We start from the raw sequence: 22,389 nt of genomic DNA, 5'->3' as shown, positions 1-22,389 counted from the left end.
ATATTGGTGAATGAGAGATAGTGTCAGCATGGAGAGACCAGGATAGGGTGTTGGTGATCTGGACACCTAGAAATTTGAAGTTCTCGACAATCTCCACTTCATCTCCATTGATAAGAACATAAGAACATAAGAAATAGGAGCAGGAGTAGGCCATCTAGCCCTTCGAGCCTGCCCCGCCATTCAATAAGATCATGGCTGATCTGAAGTGGATCAGTTCCACTTTCCAACTTTCTCCCCATAACCCTTAATTCCCCGTCCATCAAAAACCTATCTACCCGTGACTTAAATATATTTAGTTAGGTAGCCTCCACCACTTCAACGGGCAGAGAGTTCCAGAGATTCACCACCCTTTGAGTGAAGAAGTTCCTCCTCAACTCTGATCTAAACTGCTCCCCCTTATCTTGAGGCTGTGCCCTCGAGTCCTGCTATCCTTTCTAACTGGGAAGAATCTCTCTACCTCTACCCTGTCCATCCCCTTCATTATCTTATACGTCTCTATAAGATCCCCCCTCATCCTTCTAAACTCCAACGCGTATAGACCTAGTCTATTTAGTCTCTCTTCATAGTCTAACCCCCTCATCTCCGGTATCAGCCTGGTGAACCTCTTCTGCACTCCCTCCAAGGCCAAAATATCCTTGTGCAAGTGTGGCGACCAAAACTGCACACAGTACTCCAGCTGCAGCCTCACCAGTACCCTGTATAGTTGCAGGAAGACCTCCCTACTTTTATATTCTATTCCCCTCACTATAAAGGCCAACATTCTATTCACCTCCTTGATCACCTGCAGACTCGGTTTTTGCGACTCGTGCACAAGGACCCCCCGGTCCCTCTGCACCGTAGCATGCTGCAGCTTTTTGCCTTTTAAATAATAATCCTGCCTACTATTATTTCTGCCAAAGTGGATAACCTCACACTTGCTAACATTGTACTCCAACTGCCAGGTCCTCGTCCACTCGCTCAGCCTATCCAGATCTCCCTGCAGACTTTCCACACCCTCCACGCAATCTGCTTTTCCACTCATCTTCGTGTCATCAGCAAATTTCGTCACCCTGCACTCAGCCCCCTCCTCCAGATCATCTATATAAATGGTAAATAGTTGAGGCCCCAGCACCGATCCCTGCGGCACTTCACTAGTCACCAACCGCCAACCAGAATAGCACCCATTGATACTAACTCTCTGCCTCCTATTAGACAGCCAATCCTCTATCCACACTAACGCCTTACCCCCAACTCCGTGCACCCTAACCTTCTGTAGCAACTTTTTATGAGGCACCTTATCAAACGCCTTTTGGAAATCTAAAAACACCACATTCTCCGGTTTCCCTCTGTCTACTGCACTAGTCACATCCTCATAGAAATCCAATAAATTCGTCAAACACAACTTCCCCTTAACGAATCCGTGCTCGATCAAACCATTCTTTTCTAGGTGCCTCGCTATTTCTTCTTTGATGACGGATTCAAGCATTTTTCCAACTACAGACGTTAAACTAACCGGCCTATAATTCCCTGCCTTTTGTCTGCTACCTTTTTTAAACAGCAGCATAACATTAGCCGTTTTCCAATCTTCCGGCACTTCCCCGGAGTCCAGTGAATTTTGATAAATAATTACTAAGGCATCCACTGTCACCTCTGCCATTTCTTTCAGAACCCTGGGATGCATTCCATCCAGTCCTGGGGACTTGTCCACCTTCAGTTCCATTAGTCTATCAAGCACTACCTCTGTAGTGACAGTAATCGCATTCAACTCCTACCATCCTTCTATCCTTGATATCCGGCAAACTATTCGTGTCCTACTCTGTGAAGACCGAGGCAAAACACGTACTTAAAGCCTCAGCCACTTCCTTATCTCCCACCGCTAAATCCCCCCTCTCATCCTCCAAGGGTCCAACATTCACTCTAGCCAGCCTCCTCCTCTTTATATATTTGTAAAACTTCTGCTGTCATTTTTTATATTTAGTGCTAGTTTAGCTTCATAGTCTATGTTTCCTTTCTTTGTCACCTTCTTGATGTAGGCAAGGGCGTGTCCTCCACTATGCTTCCTGAAGTTGATGACTATCTCTTTCGTTTTATTGACATATATCTTTGTTGTTGTACCATTTCACCATATTAATGCTGAATTGAAGGTGGATTTGTGCTGTAGGCCAATTCTGATAAAGAAATGAATTTAGACCACTCAAACCCATTTTCATGGGATCCTTGTGGCAAGTAGATACGTGAATCTTGTACCCCTTCAGTCTTGGCTTAATTTGAACTCTGATCACCAGCAAAAGGACAATTTATAACTCCTTGTGCAACCAAGTCCTCTTTTTAGATGTCTGCGATATTAAACATGCAGAAGTTTGTGCTGGATTTTGGATTTCCCACAGACTACTAGCCAGTACATGAAAGTGAAGTTCTCATTAATTTTCCTCCAGAGAAAGTATCTCTGTCTTCTTTGTACATGGGGAAGTACTTTGAGTTGAGCATGTACAAGCACTCTTGCTGCCTTCTTAGAGTATTCTTGGTACTTTTTATTTACATGGATTATTAGTTGAATTTTGTGAAGAGCCCAGCTTGTAACTAGAAAATTTTGTTTCAGTCCTCCAGATACTATTTACTATCACCGTGAGCCTCTGTGTTATTCCTTGGACAAACGACGTATTGATCTTATTACCATTACATCGTGTGATGGGATGACAGCAGAATGTGAACCACGACTTGAAAAGCTTTTTCCGGATCATTCCACTCCTCGCCCAAAGCAGTTCTCTGGAAAACAAGTAAGAAAATCCAAAGCTGTCTACTCTATGCATGAAGGCTTTGCCAACAGTCAGTATTTCAGTATGAAAAGCTATAATAATTACAGGTACTATAACAATTTGTGCTAGTAGACAAATGCAGTTTAAGGTTAATTTCTGTTTTTGATTTATTGTGGATGGTTTTATAAAGACAAGTATTAATTCACATGCGAGACGATGTAGAATCTAAATATAAAACTTGTTAGATTTTCTGGACATTGTTGATTTTGTTTGTTTTTAATTCATCTAGATTCAGTCAGGTGTTAACTGTCCAGTAATGAACATAAAACCATTATTTGAAAATTATTCCTATCTCCAGTTTAGCAAGCTTCATGTAAAGCTGTTCTGCAACATAGATAATCCAAATGGGAAGTCCAAACCTAGATTTTCTGCTGCAATGATGGGTCTAATTTTTAGTTACGTGTTGTGTTGATTCATTCTGATAAGGCCCAAGGACAGATATATTTGGTCTTGCAATCCCCAGGCCCAGGAATGGCACCCAGTCAAATGGCACTCATTCACATGTATGATATTTGATTGTGTATTAAATTATTTATATCCAGAATATTTTTCTCTTGTTCTAGGTATTTTTCCTCAGCAGTCGCGTGCATCCTGGTGAAACTCCTTCCAGTTTTGTTTTTAATGGTTTCCTTGAGTTTATTTTGCGGGCTGATGATCTACGTGCCCGGATGTTGAGACGAATGTTTGTGTTTAAACTTATACCGATGTTGAATCCAGATGGTGTAGTGAGGGGACATTATCGGTAAGCCTGAATTTATTAAATTATTGTTGTGTTATTCAGCCAGGAAAGTGCTGTGATTGTGTCTTTGAGTACCTGTTTCTGACAATTTTATCATTAAATAATGTAATATATAGCATGACAGCCCAATTAACAGATCAACAGTATCAAATTCTTGTTTACATAACATGCAAAGAAATTACGGGGCTATCGAAAACAGCAAGAGAATGGGATGAATTGGATAGCTTTGCCAAAGAGTCAGCACAGGTATAATAGGTGGAATAGCATCCTCCTGAGTTGTATCATTCTTTGTTTCTATGTTTGTATTTCTCAGGACAGATTCTAGAGGCGTGAATCTGAATCGTTTGTACTTGGATCCAGATTTTAATTTGCATCCTTCAATTTATGCGGCACGAGCAGTCATCCTTTATCATCATGTTAACAATCGTGTGAATCCAGATAAAAGTGACTGGAGAAAGCTCTCTCCATTGACATCCAGTGGTCCTTTATGCACAAAGGACTTGAACCATTCCATCAATACAACTTCTATCTCCTCTGAAACCACTCTGTCAGAGATGGAGAAAAGCAAAAATCTAAAAAACTTTGAAAATGAGGAAATGGATTGCATAATTTCCTGTAAAGATCTTGACCAATCAGATGCATTAATTCAAGGCAAAGATAACAACGGGCAGCCGCTTTCAGAATCACTTAATGGGAAAATTAATTCATCTAGTGGCGATGGTGCACACTGTGAGAAGGCAACTGATAACTGTGACTCTTCAGAAACTGCTGAGCACATTCCTCCACATGAGAGTGGAATTGCATACTATGTGGACCTACATGGACATGCTTCAAAGCGGGGCTGTTTTATGTATGGAAATTCTCTTCCCACTGAAAATAACCAGGTTCGTATTCAGAGTATTAATGTTCAGTAAATGCATAGAACGACATTGTGATTTTATTGCACTTGGGTAGCTGAATTTTTCTAATATATTTTCCTTACACTTCACTGATGGGCTTCACTAAATAGTTTTTTTATGAGAGTGATGTCAGCGCGCAACAGCAAGTGTTGTCTGATATCACAAAGCTTTGGATAGAAATGTCAAAGTTGCTGCAACCTGCTCATTTGAAAATATTATAGTGCACTGACTTAGAATCCTATGACGTTAAAAGTGCAACATTTGCTTTCTCCCTAATATCTTGTTCACGCACTTATTCACAAAGATAACATTTGAAAGGGTTCTAAAGTGTTAATATTATTTAAAAAGCTAATATCCACAATACAACATGAAAATTAGTCATTTGACTAGTTTGGTAATGTCAGTATTGTGAAATATCCAAAGATGCTTTTCACCTGAGAATAATCAGACAAAATTAGACAAGTCAGCCACAAAAGAAAATATTAGCACAGGTGATTAAAAGCTAGCCGGGGTAGATTTTAAGGAATGTCGTGTAGAAGGAGAGGGAGGTGGATGGCTATTGGGAAGGAATTCCAGAACTTGGGGCCTAGACAGCTAAAGGAATGGCTGCCAATAGTAGAGCAATGGAAATTATGGAATACAAGAGGTCAAAAGTGGGCGACTGCAGAAATCTGAGCGATAGCCTGTTATCATCTCTTCTTCTGTTTCGTGCTTCATCATCCCTTTTGCCATTTAATCTCTGCTGCCTTCCATCCTTTCATTTCCTCTCCTCGCCCCCTTTGCTTAAAAAACTACATCCCTAACTTTTTTCAGTCCTGATGAAAGATCATCAACCTGAAACATTAACTCTGTTTCTCACTTGACAGCTGCTTCTTGACCTCCTGTGTTTTCCATAATTTTCTGTTTTTATTTCAGGTTTTCAGAGTAATTTTTTTTGTTTCTTTTTAAATCTAGGTAAGTAGAGGTTGGGTTCAATTCTCTGAATGGTTGGAAAATCCTGATGGGTTTGTGTCCCATTCAGTTCAAGCTGTCAAGGTTTGTTGTTATTGCAGTGACATGTGGTACTATAAGCAAAACCAATAAAACACCATCATCATTGGAACTTTCCAGGTTTTTCTTCTATTAATGCAAAGGATGTGAGCTTTTCTGGTTCAGCCAGCATTTATTACGCATCCCAAATTGCCCTTCAGAGGTAGTGGTGAGCTGCACCTTTGAACAACCCACGCACAATTCAGATTTTTGCAAACAGCTGAAGTGGAGATGACCAGTGGAGATAGCCAATTCACATATTTAGCGTACAATCATCCAACTTGACTAGAAATCAGATTTGTAAACATGGACCCTCCTTACAGAAACCTCAAACGTAAATTTCTGGTTGCATCAATGCTGTACTATAATATTAGGAAATGTTTGCTGAAGATATGGCTCTCAAAAGCAATTAAAAGCTTTGATTTCAACTTCATAGCCATCCACATCTTCATTTGCTGCTTCAAACAGGGACACAAATCTTGGGTAAAGCACCTTTGTTGTCAGTTACAGCACAATAGATGTTCTTGGCCAATTTATTCACTGCTGACCTAAATAGATATTGGCTCTGGAATACTTGAAGAACAGCTTGAGGTTTCAGTTGCCTTTTTAAAGATTTCAAGCCTCCAAATAGTTTACAGTTTTGTGAAATATTTACACTGTTTCAATTATTGTTTACTAAGTTGTAAGTTTAATTATAAATTTTCATTAAATGTTACACAGTAAAATCAAACAATTTTAGCTTCTGATTAGATGACTAACTTGACTCTGTTATTTCAAAATAGTTTTACTTTCATAGGTCTAAAGATTAATTTTATGTGCTAGTCACTTACTTTTCAGCTGCTCGGTCACAAATACGGTAAATTCTTCATTACAATAATTTTACTTTTCCTCATTATCCATATAGATGGAGAATATGTTGTTTCCAAAACTGATCTCCATGAACTCAGCACACTTTGATTTCACGGCTTGCAATTTCTCTGAGCGAAACATGTATGCCAAAGACAAAAGGGATGGACAGTCTAAAGAGGGAAGTGGGAGAGTGGCAATTTATAAAGCTACAGGAATTATTCACAGGTGGGATGATCGGTGTTAACATAGAACATCGAACTGTACAGCACAGTACAGGCCCTTCGGCCCTCGATGTTGTGCCGAGCTATGTCTGAACCCAAGATCAAGCAATCCGGCTCCCTATATCTATATCTATATCTCTATATCTCATAATGTTTAATGTAGCTTTTGAGTTAGATTGCATAAAAATATTCTTTGGTTCATTTCTTTTGCTTGCATAGCTTTCAATAAAATTTTTCAGATACTTTATATTGTTTATGCTGTATGAGGGAATACAGAGATTGACATCTGAAAATTTTAAATTGTTCAGATCTTAAACTTAAATGTTTCAGCTTAAAAATATTGACTGAAAAAAAAATGAATACCCTATTTGTTGTATATATTAATTTTATTTGTGATGAGTACAATTTTGTATTAAATCAAATCTTTTGATCTCTGGATCCTCTGAGACCGGATGTATGATCAAAGATGTGTGCAGAGACTCTAGAAGTCCTGACACACTGACCTCTGTGGGAATTGCCCAGAATGATTCAACTTCCCTGCTTCTGGGACTCTCTGTGAATGTGGAATCAGGGTCTTACCAAGAACAGTTAACCAGATTAAAACATTTGGGTCACTACACAACTGAGCCCCCTCCACCCTGATCAGACCAGATAACCACTTCCAACTACCTCTCTGACCTGAATCTGAATATCCGTTCCTCTGTGTGTCACCCACCTACCATCTCGACCACCTCCCCCTTGCCCCTGTACCCACCTTATCTATTCACCCATCTATTCGCAGTCCCTTACTCCCCTATCGACTGAACCCCTTTTCCACCTATCCTCATTGTCCCCTTACCCACTTTTACCATTACCCATTTTACCCACCTATCTATTCACTCCCTAACATTCAGACAGGATGTTACCATATTATAACCAACAATGTAAAAAGGTGACTGTATCCTGTCTTTGCTTGACTTTCCTTCACTTTGGTGGAGTTCTCCATTAGATGTTGTTAAGTGCATTGCTGTAAAAGCAAGGCTTGGAAATATAAAGCAGTGTCAACTTGGTGGAATCTTCAAGCAAAATGCAAACCGACAATTGCTGCTGCTTGGACTGTCCTTGCCAAAGGTCCTGGTCAAATGTAGTGTTTTAACACAAATTACGTTTTCTAAAACTTGCATCTGTCTTCATAAGCAAGCCTATGATTTGTAAATACATACCAAGATAGGTTTGATCGTGGCAATAAATGCATTTTCAAACTAATTTATATTTATTTTGCTCTTATATATGTACAAACCCACCCTAATAAAAAGTATTTGTTAGCCAGTATAGCATTTACATTTCTCTTGATAATCTAAAAAAATTCTGAAGTCTACTCATTATTTAATGTCAATTATTTTGTATGTATATTCAGAAATAGACAAAATAGTAAAGCATTATGGTGATTATTGAACATTTTTTTAAAAAACGGCTGGTTATTTGTAACTTCAGTTTGTTTTGTTTCCTGTTGAACAGAAAATTGTACTGCCGCCTCTAATCTGAAAAGTGATGCCTTTGACTGAGTTTCTAATTACATTGCAGTCTTTCAATTGTGGTCAGCACAGTCTGACTCAATCAATTTGTGACGCACTAGCTGCTGCTGTCCAGAATCCTATTTTCCTGTTTAAGGCCTTATGCCTGGTGTGATTCAAGGCGGTTGTATTAGTTGTACCTTATAGTACAAAGGAAAGCAGAACAGTTGATATCCTTGTAATTTTTTTTGTCAGCATAAATGTTTACCCTAATAATGTAATTCGAGACTTTTCCTGGAATTATTTGTAAATGTCTATTTTCTTTTCCATAGCTATACCTTAGAATGCAACTATAATACAGGCCGTTGTGTGAATTCAGTTCCTCCTGCGTGTCATGACAATGGAAGAGCTAGTCCACCACCGTTACCTACTTTTCCACCTAAATATACTACAGAAATCTTTGAGCAAGTATGTAAAGTTTCAAGTTTATAATGTGTGTCATGTATTTTTGAATTTGTGATTCATGTACAAGGGCACCCAGGTCTTTCTGAACATAAGCTAGTATCCCACCTTTTCCAAAATACCTGCTTTTCCACTCATCCTATCCAAATTGATAATTTTCACACTTCTCTCCCCCCACCTCCATTATACTACGTCTGCCACCTCTTTTCCCATTACTAAGCCAGTCCATTAAACAGTTTATTAAGTTGCCCTTGTGATGTACTTTCTTTCCTAGTTTTCTATAACCAGCAAACTTCGACTAAGTTCTCTCATCTAAGTTATTGACTTTGATTGTAAATCGCTGAGGTCCAAACACTGATTCTTGCAACATTCCTAGTTATACAATACAAACCAAAAATAACATTTCTATTTTTTTATTGCTTGTCAATCCATCCTCAATTATTGTTAGAATATTATTCTCAATCCCATGAGCAATCTTGTGCAGCGATCTATTGTGGTACTTTATCCTTCTAAAAATCCAAATATGCCACATCTGTTGGTTCCCCTTGTCTGCCCTGCTGCTTATATTCTCAAAAAACTCTTGACAAAATCATCAAACATTTTTATTTTATAGAACGGTGTTGATGTTGGGTTCCTCATACATTAAACATGCTATTCTAGAAAATGGTCTGAAACGCATTGCATAAACTTGTTCTCCAAACTACTTTTGCCAATTTGCTTTGCCCAATCTATTATATTGATGTAAATATAATTGCATTACATTAGCGCTTTACCTTTGTAACACCTTTCTCTAATTTATTTATTTGTACCCTGTCTTTAGAGGGTCTATAAACTATGTCAGTGTTTTCAGCAGTTTATTAATTCTTACTTTTATCCAAATTAATTCTATATCCTGATCTTCTGGTCTAAGATCCATTCTCCTAACTGTCTTTATCCCATCCTTTATTATCAGGGCTGCTCCACCTCCTTTTCCACTTCACCTAACTTTTCTACATGCCTTGACATACTTATTAACTTGGTCATCTTGCAGCCAATTTTCTACAACTGCCACTAAATGACATCCTTGGTCTCTTTTTCTGCCATTGTTTCATCTGTTTACTTAAAATGCTTTGTCAAACTCTGCATGACACAATTTATTTTACCCAGGTCACTCACTACTCTGTAGCCTCTTTGTTATACGTTCTTATAAATGTACCCTTACTGAATCCTCCAACCTCCCTTATTAATTTAAAGTTTCACCTGCTGTCCTAGTTATTTGAATTGCCAGAACATCAGTCCAAGCCTGGTTTTAGTGGAGTCCATCCTAATGGGATAGCTCCCTCTTTGCCCAGTACTGCTGTTAATACCTCATTAATCAGAACCTGCGCCTCACTCTGTTGATATTGTTTCTTTGTAAGTTAGTTTGGCACTTGGCACCTCATGTAATGTTCAAAGCACAGAATCCTAGCTACTTTGCTGTGTGCAAATTGGCCACCGTGTTTCCTCCATTACAACTGTGACTGAACTGTAGGAGTACTTCATTGATTGCAAAGCAGTTTGAGATGTTGGTGGTATTGAAAAGCTCTTTATAAATGCAATTTTTTTTTCCTCAGTAAGTCAACTAATTTTCAAATAAAGAAATCCCAAATATTCTAAATATGCACAGGGACAATTTTTGGATTAGTTTTTGCTTATTTCCAGGTGCGTGCTATTTTGCTATGCAATCTGGAATATAGTTATAAAAGGAATACTTTTGAATACTGCCTTTTGTGACTAATTGTATATGTGATGATGTGCATTCTTTTTTTTTCATTTGTGGGATATGAGCGTCGCATTTATTGCCCATCCCTAGTTGCTCTTGAGAAGTTAATGGTGAGCTGCCTTCTTGAGTAGCTGCAATCCATGTGCTGTGGGCTGACACAGCAGTTTATTGACAGCAAATTGAGAATCATATAAATTATTTGCAGAATGGGTGTTCAATAGGGTTCACGCTATTTACAGAGTTACATAACTATCATGGCGATGGGAGACTGGGTAACCTGTATTCTTATATTTGCTTTATTGTTGATGAAAACCTGCAAATATTTTAACAAATATTCTACATTATCAGGTCTCCAAGATAGATTGGGAATGTAAGAAGTGAGGGGTTCAATTTCTATTTTGAAAACCAAACTGAGATGTTCAGTTTTTATTTACATGCAGTATTTTCAGAAATTGTGAAATCAGATAAATACTGTTTTCTTTTTAATTCACTGTTTTATTAAATATGTTGAAATGCTCTAGTGGAAGTTAGATTTAAATAAATCAGAATTTGTACAGCTAAAATTTAGCATGGCTTGGGCAAGGCGCATGTTCAGTTGTGATGCATGCAGTTTCTGGTTTTGGGTTAGTTTGTGTTACGGGTCAAGAACCTTCAAACTTGAATTGTAGAAAATTGATGAACAAATATGAAATTTGCAAGATTAAAGAATTGATTATCAAATAGTGACTTCCTGAATAGCCATTTTAACCAGCCACATAATAGCAATTAATTGTAAGCAAGTAAAAAGCAAATGCATTTTGAGAGCTTGAATTTGCCATGGCTAGCTTGGATGCTCAAAGGTTCCAAAATATAAATTGAGCCAGGACTTAAAGTACTGTTATCTTTCATTTGGTCAAAGAATTATTCACCAGGGTGGGTCCACAAATATTTAGTAATTCTGAGAGGGAATATGAGGGAAAAGCGTAGCCATTGTATGAAAAGGAATTATTTGATCTTTATATAGCTATCTGTTCCCTCAATTTCTCAGGTGGGAAGAGCTGTAGCCATTGCAGCCTTGGATATGGCTGATTGTAATCCTTGGCCAAGAGTTGTTTTGTCAGAATATAGTTGTCTGACTAAACTTCGTGCATGGATGTTAAAGCATATTCGAAATACAAGAAGCGTGGCATTGTCAAAGAAAAATATTACAAGGATTTCTAAAGGTTCCAAGTAAGTCACCGATTGATCAGTCATAACAATTCCTTGCCAGTAATTTTACAAAGTCACGCCTTAGGCTCTCAGCATTGAAGTGTCATTTTTTGATCTATAGCGCAGCATCAAATTTCATGGAAGTACTGGCATATATAAATGACCTGTGACACAATACAGTTATCTCCCAATTTATGTGCATTCCAATAGCATGTTTTTATTTTAGCACAGTTTGCAAATGAGAAAACTTAACCTGAGAAGTGCTGCTGGCTTTGAGCTCCATTTTTGTTTAAGACTGGTAACTACTCATGCTCTGTCTGCTTTCTAAGTGCTTTACTCAACCCCCTTTGCACTATTTGTTGCTTCTGTATCATGAACCCCTCATTCCCACCTGCTCACCACCCCTCTCCCAACCCTCTCATTCCCTTCTGCATTTTCCTCTCCTGACTCTCTTCGCTTCCCCACTCACTGCCTCACTCACTGTCCTTTGTCTCCCTCTACTCGCTGCCCCTTTTGCAATCCCCTCACTTCCTGCTCCTTGTTGTTTTCGCCATCCCTTCACTGCTTCCCTCTTGCTACCCCTGTTCTTTGCTCATAGTGGGGCTTGGAAGAGAGGTGGTAAGTGAGTTTGCAATCAGGAAGCAGCTAGGGATTCAGGAGAGCAATGAAAGAGTGGAGCAAGATATTTGGGAGGTGGTAAGCGAGGAACAGAATCTGTGAACAGGAGAGAGTGAGGTAGCTGGCAAAGATAAATGGTCAGTGGGAAATAGTGAGGGGGAGGTCGGAGGAAAGAAGAGGTGGTGAAAGAGAGGGAGCAAAGTGGCTGGGAGAGGGATGAGAGATTTGACAATACAAGCTCTCCAGTTAATGTACATTCTTAATTGCACATGATGGACCCTGCATTAACGCTATTTAAAAGGGTCATCAGCAACACAGATTAGTTTTATGAATGGTTTCTGCTGGCAGTTGCCAAGATTGTGCAAATATTCAGTGCATTCTAGAGTCCTGTAGAGTTGCTGATGTCTACAGGAAGTTGTGTGGCAAGTGCTGAAGGACTTTTTTGACTAAACAATTCTGTACAAGCTTGCTAATTCCAGGTATGCAGGCAATAGCTGCCATTTCCCTTGAAATTTAACATGGCTGGGAGAATGAGCAGAAGCCATACAGAACAGTGCAAGCCCCTGGCAGAGGGAGGAGGAAGGGGAAGAAGCTCTCAGCAAGAGAAGTCACTGTGCTAATGGTCGTTGACAACATCATAGTTGCATTGTCAGAGTTTTCAGTAGATGTGCCCATTCCAGCAGTCATCTTGCATGAGTTGAATTGAAGATTTTATCTTAGTCACGTATTAATTTTAGTCATGATTCAACAAGGTATGCAATTGGGTTTGGTACTTGCATTAGAACACTTTATTGTTCATAGAATTTCAAAATCCCAAGTAAAAGTGGGATTGTAATAGCAGCAACTGTGTTCCTGGCTGCACTGTCAAAGCTGTCTCATGTTGACCTGGTGTGTCTGCATCTCTGCTTAAATCCTGCTTGACCTTTACTTCATAGGGAGAGGGCTACTACAGATGATTATGCTTTTTACTTTAAAAGTATTGTTGTGGTGTTATTATTATTGCAGTGCAACTAATTAAAACTTTGCGATGATTGTTTGGTATGCTTCCAAATGAAAAATTATTTTCCGAATGCCAAAATGATAACTACTCTGTAAATAAATAAATTTTAAGTGTCCACGTATACTTGCAACTGAGCTTTGAATTGAATTTATTTTGAGGCCATTCTCACTGAGTGATTGATCTATTTGAATTTTCTTGTGTTTATCTTTTCTTTGCATTTGTGTATACAATTTTTGAAGTGTGGTCTTCAGATGAAGCAAAGAGAACTTTATATGCTTTAGTATTTAAGGTGACATCGTCCTATCAAAGTGAACTAATTATTTACCAAGTTGATATTCGTGCGCTTTATTATCAGACATTTCAATATATTTGTTCTCTCTTTACTCGAACCCAGTGGGTTAACATCGTCAGCCTCTGAAAATTCCCTCAGCAAAACAAAGAGTAATGGGAATGGCATCTCTGGAAACAGCAATGGGCACCAAAATCCATCTCCAATTAAACCATCTACCAGTTTCACATTTGGTTCCAACTCTGGAACGACCAAAGGGGTCTGTGCACCAGGATTAAATCATAATCCTCCAAAAGGTGGCCACAAAACACTCGGACCAGTGAGAGGTAAGATGTCCTCTGGTAAATACTGTAAACCGTAACTGAGATATATCTGCAGAAAATATTTTTTCACAGCTGATGGCCAGCCTTCCTAATTGTTCCTTCTTTGGCTTCGTGTTCCCTCCTCTCTTTCTTCTATTTTGTTTGTAATGTTTTATGTACTTTGAGTGTTTTGTTTTGGTATAGTTTAAGGTATTACTAAAGGATTTAAGTGAAAAATTGGATGTATTTAATATTGAAAAATGGCAAGTGTTGCATGTTGGAAATTGGCTAAAGTAATACTTTGATAACTAATTACCTTTTCTTACTCTCCATAATCAGTGTGTTTTGGAAAAGCAAATTGTGTACGTTTCTTAACCTGAGTGTGTGGCCAATTTGAATAACCAACAGCAAAGAGGATTATGTATTTACACATTCACTCTGAAAATCTAATGCTACATCATTCACACACAGCTGCACACACACCTACACCCTCGCTCTCTTTCTCTCTCTTGTAAAGTACAGTTAAAGACAAACTGCATTTGTACGTGTTGTAAACAAAAAAATAGTTTGTAATTCACATGTTTGGCTTGTCTTAAGAGAAAAATGCATTGCAGGCCCAGAAAAAAATGCATTTTCATTGCCAAAGCATAGTCTAGGTGGATTCAATACTTGGAGTTGTGTATCAGAATTATTGCAGGATCCCCTCAAAGTTAATAACTTGTAGTCTTCCGACCAGGAGATCAAGTTCTTGCACTTGATTTTGTTCCTGTACTGGTGGATTTAAAAAGCAACAGACTTAGAAACAATATTGCAGTTTTAAAGCGCAGATGTTGCTGCATTTTCTGATATTGATTCTTACTGTGTGGTTTGCAGACTCACTGGTTTCTCCATAATTCTTGGGGTAATAAGTTGAATGATCTGAAATCCGTTAGGGTCAAATTACCACATGATCAGCACTTCGATTATTCATCCAGAATAATTTGAATTTCGAAGCAATTGCCATTCAAAGCCATGACAGTGGTAAATGAATAGTGATCATTCACACCTATTTATGATATTAACTGGTTTCTGTACTCCTTTTATGGATCAGACTCGCAGACCATAGGTTTAGATGTCCTTAGCTTTTGAATTTTGGATGAATCCACAATCAAAGAGGTTTGAATTCCACAAGTGGTTTTGTCTTGGCATGTTCATTCAAGGGGAGCATCCCACCCATGGTCATTCATTTAGGAATTTACTGCAGACTTCAGAATTTTCTGAGTCTTGCAGAAATTGCAAAAATCACCTGACCCTCAGCAGTCTTTTAATGACCATTTCTTTAAACATGAAAACATTGTTCCAGAAAATATATACTGAATACAATCCATGTTTCAAGTTATGAGTAGGACTTGCTATACTGGACGTGACAATGATGACTGAAGCAGATTGGATAAGTTTTAGAAAAGTTTAATCTTTGCAGTTTTTGCATCATAATCAATTTCCTGGAGTTCCTCACTTGCATTTCTTGCAAATGACCAAGCTATAATAAAGAATAAGCTTAACATTTTACCCTAATTGGATTCATGTTTAGACTTTGACATGTTCATGCATTATAAATACTACTGGGGACCGAGTTGGGCACTGATCCCTAAGCCAATGATATAGTTATCCATTCTTGCACTTGGGAGACAGTTCCATTGTCATTCCATTTTCTATTCATGGAGGTGACCTCCAAAACAATTGTCATGGGGTTTAACTTTGAATCACCCATTGAACGAGTATTAAAGTAAAGTTTATTTATTAGTCACAAGTAGGCTTACATTACCACTGCAATGAAATTACTGTGAAAATCTAGTCGCCACACTGTAGCGCCTGTTTGGGAGGGAGAATTTAGCACAGGCAGTGCACCTAACCAGCGTGTCTTTTGGACTGTGGGTGGAAACTGGACCTCCTGGAGGAAACCCACGCAGACACGGGGAATGTGCAAACTCCACAGACAGTGGCCCAAGCTGGGAATTGAATGCGGGTCCCTGGCATTGTGAGGCAGCAGTGCTAACCATTGTGCCACCGTGCATTAAGTGAGTTCTCTTAACATTTAATAATAAGTGAGTAATAATAATGCGAGTTCTTGTAATATTTTCCGTTATCAAGTGCATGCTACCTCAGTGCCTCCATTATTTATTTGTGTGTCGGAGATAAAACTACTTTCCCTGTTCTTGGGTTAGGACTAAGCCAGTTCCTAGTTATTTTTGGAAGGGAGAAAGGAAAGAGCTAGTTGGTGAAGTTACTTAAATTAATGTAGATTACAAGTGAAATTTGATGGTGGATAAATATAATCATGCTAAGTACAGATATGTGAAACCCTTTCCTGGCCTATGTGTACAGTCTAAAGAACATTTTTATTATGTAAATACATGCTGCTCTATGGAATCTGGTGTATATATCCACTTCAGGCAGGACTAAGTGGAGTAGATAAACTAGGATAGAGCAAACTAAAGTTACCTATTTTCAGATTCATTGCTGGAACAGCTTTTGTTCTCTTGATAAACCAAATGTTATGTTGTGTGGCATTACCACCAAGCTAAATGGGATGGATTTCAAACAAATTTGGCAACTCAAATCTGGTCATCCATGAGGCACTGCTCGTGGCCCAGCATGTCTGTCACTACCATTACCGTCAACCCTGGCTCAATGAAGAGTGCAGGGAGACACAACCAGGAGAAGCACCAGGCAGACCTGAAAATGTGTCAACCTGGTGAAGCTACAACATGAGACAAGGTGCATGCCAAACAGTAGAAAGAGCAAGCGATAGATCTAAGCAATCCTACAGCCAACAGATCACATCAAAGTTCTGCCACATCCAATCATGAATGCTGGTGGACAATTAACTCACTGGAAGAGGAGGCACCGCAAATATTCCATCCTCAGTGATGTGGGATCCAGCAAATCATTGCAAAAGACAATGCTGAAATATTTGCAGCCATCTTCAGCCAGAAGTGTAGAGTGGCTGATCTGTCTTGACCTCTTCCTAAGATTGCTATCATCACAGATTCTAGTCTTCAGCCACTAGATACTGCAAAAGTGTTGGGCAGTGACTAGGTTCGGGCAATGGTACTAAGTACTTGTGCTCAGACCTAGCTTTCCCCTTAGCCAAGTTGTTCCAGTACAGCTACAACACTTGCATCTGCTCAGCTTTATGGAAAATTGCTCAAGTATGTTCTGTCACAAAAAAACAGATAAATCCAAATTGGCCAATTGTCACTTAATCAGTATACTCTGATGGCAGTTGTCATCAACAGTGCTATTAAGCAGCATTTACTCAACCTTATTGATGCCCAGTTTTGGCCCTGCCACAGCCACACCATCCTGACTTCATTATAGCCTTGGTCCAAACATGTTCAAAAGAGTTAAACCCAAGAGTTGAGGTGTGACTGACTGCTTTTGACATCAAGGCAGCATTTTACCAAACGTGGCATCATGGAGCCCAGAGAGTCAATGGGAAGTGGAGAAAACCCTCCGCTGGTTGGAGTTAAACCTAGCACAAAGGAAGATGGTTGTGGTTGATGGAGGTCCATCAAATCAGTCCCACGACATCACTTCAGGAGTTCCTCAGGATAATGTCCTAGCCCCAACCATCTTCAGCTGCTTCAGCAATAGAAGGTTCATTTAGATCGAAAGTGTTAACTATGTTTTTCTCCACAGATGCTGTTTATCTAGCATTTTGTTTTCTTTTTCATTAACTACCTTCCTTCGTCATAAGGTCAGAAGCAGTGATGTACATGGATGATTGCACAATATTCAACACGACTAGTCACGACTCCTCAGATTAAAGTGGTCCATAATTCATATGCAACAAGGCCTGGACAATATTCAGGCTTGGGCTGTTAAGTGGAAGATAACATTAATGGAAAACAAGTGCTGGGAAATGACCATCTCCAACAAGAGAGAATCTAAGCATCTCCTCTTGACATTCAATAACATTGCCATTGCTGAATCTTGCATTATCAACATCCTGTGGGGGTTACCATTGATCAGAAACTGGACCAACCATTCAAATACTTTGCCCACAAGAGCTGTCAGAGGCAGGGAATTCTGCAAAGGGTAACTCATCTCCTGACTCCCCAAAGCCTTTGCACCTACAAGGCACAAGTCAGCAATGTGATGGATCATTCTCCAACTGCCTTGGAGACTGAAGCTTCAACAACTCAACTTAACACCATCTAGAACAAAGCAGTCTGCTTGATTGGCGCCATCCACTTTCAACATTCACTGTCTCTGCTACCAACCCAGAATGGCGGCAATGTATACCATCTAAGATGCACTGCAGCAACTCACCAAAGCTCCTTCAATGGCACCTTCTAAACCTGTGACCTCTATTATCTGGAAGGACAAAGGCAGCAGATGCATGGGAACACCATCACATGTGAATTTTCCTCCAACTTTTCTTCCAAGGTACCCACCATCCTGACTTAGGACTGTATTGCCACTTCTTTACTGTCACTGGATCAAAATCTTGGAACTCCCTAATAACTCTGTGGGTATTCCTACAGCACGTAGACTGCAGTGGCTCATGAAGACAGCTCAACACCAAGGGCAATTAGGGATGGGCAATAAATGCTGGCCTAGCTGGCAATGTCCATATCCCACAATTGAAAGAGAAAGATGTCAATAAGTTACTGATTCAGAAACGCTTCATTGTGTTTCAAAAGGCCCTTGGATTGCAACTAGTCCAACTGTAGGCATTGATGTTACTAATTGTGAGTGGTTGAACTATACATTGAGCTAACATATTTAAAGTGGAATCTTAATTGACACCACCAGGTTTTCAGTGCTGTAGTGATCCTATTTGAAAACATGTTATTGACACTTTCTAGGTCTTTTTGCAAAGCCAATCATTTAATAATTCCAGAAAATAAAATTAAAGACCATGGGTGGAATTTTACAATAATTTTTTTCTAAGTGTCTGGCGGGCGTGAAACAGGGAGAGTTGCAGATCCGTTTTTTGGGTGTGTTTTCAGGTCCAATTTTATTCGCTCTGTCTTTTAAATTTTGGGCAAGTCTGCTTCTTGCTACAGAAGTCAGTGTGTAGGGCTTAATGTGCCAGAAAGCCTGTAGAAGGAGGTATTGTGCATGTGCAGACCTCTGATGCTGCACATGCACATTAACAGTAGCAGGAGTCTGACACACAGTGCTATCAGGGCTCTGCTTCTGCAGGCAGCCTCAACTAGCCGCCCCCACCCCCCCCCACCGCCTGCCGCCCCCCCCCCCCCCCCCCCCCCCCCCACCCCCCCCAATCGTGGGGGCCCGCAGCCTTAGATGTAGCCACTACTGCCCCGCATGTCTAGATGCCAGGCTGGCATTGCCAATATGCCAAGATGGCACTGCCGAAGGGGCACTCCCACCTTGCCCTTGTCTTCCCCGGGGGCTTGAATGACCCTTGGTTTCACCAGCGAGGCCGACGCAACTTTTCCTTGCCGAAGAGAATCACTCCCAGCGAGGCCATAAAGGCAAGTGAGCCTGGACGATTGAGCGTCAGGCTCGCTAAACATGTGCAAAACATGATTTTAATAAATAAATTAACCAGCCTCTTATCCATTTCCGGCAAGAGGCTGACCGTGCCAGAAATCCGGATGTTGTAACATCGTGCTGGTCACAAAAACCAGCGCCATTCGCTCTAGCCGCTTTATGGCGGATTTTTATAGCATTTTCCCAACGCTAAAGAGGTGGTGAAATCCCGCCCTATACTTTTTTCACAGTACATTTCTGGCTTATGCATTTTGAATTTTTGGTATGTGTTTACTTGTTGAATACAGTTTTGTTTTGGTGCCTTAGCAAATTTCTGGAATAAAACATTTATATAATGTGTACACTAAGGTATTTGGTAAACATTAACCTAGTTTGCATACAGTTTCAGGTAGAAGTTGCATGTAAATTTTTTATTCTCTGTTCATTAATTTAGTAGTGTTTGTGTTTTGTTCATTTAGAAACTAGAGCACAGGAGAAGCGTCGTCAGCATCAGGCTGTGTTGAGAGCAGCAGCAGCCAACAATCCCTGCAGCCAGCATAGCTCTTCAGTGCATCGGCACATACAGTGCCCAACATCTGTCTCCCTCAACTTCTCCAAAGACCCATTCCAAGTCCAGCCTTCCAGCTTAAGGCCTTGCTCTCTGCCAACCTCCTTCAAAATGGCAGGTTTGTATGCAATCCAAACTTCAAGCATTTCCAAGTTTTACCCATCTCTAAAATCCATGCCCAAGCCAGGCCTGTTAAGCAAAGCCTTTGGCAAACACCTTTCACCTCTGCTTCACCCCGGCCTACCTTCCCTGGGGTTACTGGGTGAAAGAAACAGTATTTTGGGATCTTCATATGTCCTCAATAGCCAGCAGAGAAGGGACAATCAGAATTAAGGAAAAAGTATGGGTAAACAGAATAAAATACATAACTTTATATTTTCATTGTGAAAAGAACTGTCCTAAAATATGTAATAGAGAACTTAAGCATCGCTGAAAAAAAGAAAGATGTTGAAGCTGCAAATTTCAGAACATGGTGACATTAAATACTGCAATTGGACTGTGTTTTCTAAGTGTGCTAAGAATTACACCAATAACCAATATAAGATTATCATTTAGGCTAACAATTTGCATCACTTATGATTATTGGAAGCCACATGTATCCATACCTGTCCTCTGCAGGCAATAGGAGCATGTCCAGGCATTGTGCCTTTTTTGAATTAAACAAATGAGTGAGTGACAATTGTTCCTTGGTGTATTCTCAATGGCAATGCCTTGAGCAAACTTACCAACCAATCAGAACCCTTTTCTCATGCAGTATGATGCTGTTACGTTTGAAGTTTGGCATTCTTGCAGCTGTTTGGATGAGTGCAAGATGAAAAGGTTCAACAGCATATCTCTCTTTTTCAGTATTGCTCATGTTATTAAAGGGAGGGCCCAGTATGATTCTATTATTTTGAGGATTTTCTAGTATAACAGTTGATTGTGCACTCAGTTCCATAAGCTAGTAAGAGGCCAATTCAGTTAAGAAATACAATATTAAATTCATCTCCCTCGATTTTCTGGTTTGGACCATTGACACTAACCAAGAACAATATTCCAATAAAAGTAACTGAGCTGTTCTTCATTGTTGACAGAGTTTCATCAAACAAACATAAGCGAAAGAGTTAAATATCAAATCATCCTGTGAAAATGTTATTATTTTAGTGGCCCCGTGTGCTAATTTGTGTTCCAACTAACCAAGTCAGAGGAAATTTTGAAGTAGTTTTGATTTCTCTTCAAGTACAACCATGCTTTGAATGTTTATTCTTACCAATGGGAAAATAATAATTTGCTTACAGGTTTCAATATTATCAGGGATTAAATTACATTAGCATTAGAAAATTTAACCAAGACTTAATTTTACAACAGATTAATTTGTTAACATTTAAATTGCAATGTTGGCTCTATTTTCTGCACCTCTCTACACTTATTAACATTTGTCACCCTAATTAAGATAAGAACATAAGAAGTAGGAGCAGGAGTAGGCCATCTAGCCCTTCAAGCCTGCCCCGCCATTCAGTAAGATCATGGCTGATCTGAAGTGGCTCAGTTCCACTTTCCCACTTTCTCCCCATAACCCTTAATTCCCTTGCCTACCAAAAACCTATCTACCCATGACTTAAATATATTTAGTGAGGTAGTCTCCACCACTTCAACGGGCAGAGAATTCCAGAGATTCACCACCCATTGAGTGAAGAAGTTCCTTCTCAACTCCGTTCTAAACTGCCCCCCTCCCCCCTTATCTTGAGGCCGTGCCCTCTAGTCCTGCTATCCTTTCTGAGCGGGAAGAATCTCTCTACCTCTATCCTATCCATCCCCTTCATTATCTTATACGTCTCTATAAGATCCCCCCTCGTCCTTCTAAACTTCAACGAGTATAGACCCAGTCTATTTAGTCTCTCTTCATAGTCCAACCCCCTCATCTCTGGTATCAGCCTAGTGAACCTCCTCTGTACTCCCTCCAAGGCCAAAATATCCTTGTGCAAATGCGGCGACCAAAACTGCACACAGTACTCCAGCTGCGGCCTCACCAGTACCCTGTACAGTTGCAGCAAGACCTCCCTACTTTTATATTCTATCCCCCTTGCTATAAAGGCCAGCATTCCATTCGCCTTCTTGATCACCTGCTGCACCTACAGACTGGGTTTTTGCGACTCATGCACAAGGACCCCCAGGTCCCCCTGCACCGTAGCATGCTGCAGCTTTTCACCCTTTAATTAGTAATCCCTCCTACTATTATTCCTGCCAAAGTGGATAACGTCACACTTGTTAACATTGCACTCCATCTGCCAGGTCCTCGTCCACTCGCTCAGCCTATCCAGATCCCTCTGCAGACTTTCCACACCCTCCGCGCAATTTGCTTTTCCACTCATCTTTGTGTCATCAGCAAATTTCGACACCCTACACTCAGCCCCCTCTTCCAGATCATCTATATAAATGGTAAATAGCTGAGGCCCCAGCACTGATCCCTGCGGCACTCCGCTAGTTGCCAACTGCCAATCAGAATAGCACCAACTGATACCAACTCTCTGCCTCCTATTAGACAGCCAATCCTCTATCCACGCTAACACCTTACCCCCAGCTCCATGCCCCCTAACCTTCTGAAGCAACCTTTTGTGTGGCACCTTATCAAATGCCTTCTGAAAATCCATCGGTTCCCCTCTGTCTACCGCACTAGTCACATCCTCATAGAATTCCAATAAATTTGTCAAACACGGCTTCCCCTTAACGAAT

The 22,389-nt window shown here is 40.0% G+C and overlaps 1 protein-coding gene across 5 annotated transcripts in view; it reads left to right on the top strand.

Annotated features, from left to right (window-relative positions):
- The window catches only part of agbl5 (AGBL carboxypeptidase 5), a 102,551-nt gene that overhangs the window by 30,410 nt on the left and 49,752 nt on the right, over positions 1-22,389 (top strand). For all 5 annotated transcript variants that reach the window (XM_080192253.1, XM_080192252.1, XM_080192254.1 and 2 more), the window contains 8 exons: positions 2,579-2,756; positions 3,359-3,537; positions 3,848-4,418; positions 6,367-6,536; positions 8,358-8,493; positions 11,256-11,437; positions 13,429-13,649; positions 19,589-19,795. In XM_080192253.1, coding sequence (XP_080048379.1) covers positions 2,579-2,756; positions 3,359-3,537; positions 3,848-4,418; positions 6,367-6,536; positions 8,358-8,493; positions 11,256-11,437; positions 13,429-13,649; positions 19,589-19,795 — 1,844 coding nt within the window. The remainder of the gene's footprint in view (positions 1-2,578; positions 2,757-3,358; positions 3,538-3,847; positions 4,419-6,366; positions 6,537-8,357; positions 8,494-11,255; positions 11,438-13,428; positions 13,650-19,588; positions 19,796-22,389) is intronic.

This window comes from Carcharhinus amblyrhynchos, chromosome 7 (genome assembly GCF_965287045.1).
Source record: "Carcharhinus amblyrhynchos chromosome 7, sCarAmb.v2.hapA, whole genome shotgun sequence".
NCBI classification, from domain to species: domain Eukaryota; kingdom Metazoa; phylum Chordata; class Chondrichthyes; order Carcharhiniformes; family Carcharhinidae; genus Carcharhinus; species Carcharhinus amblyrhynchos.
The sequence above is the reverse complement of the archived record's forward strand: the minus strand, read 5'-3'. Positions and strand labels throughout refer to the sequence as shown.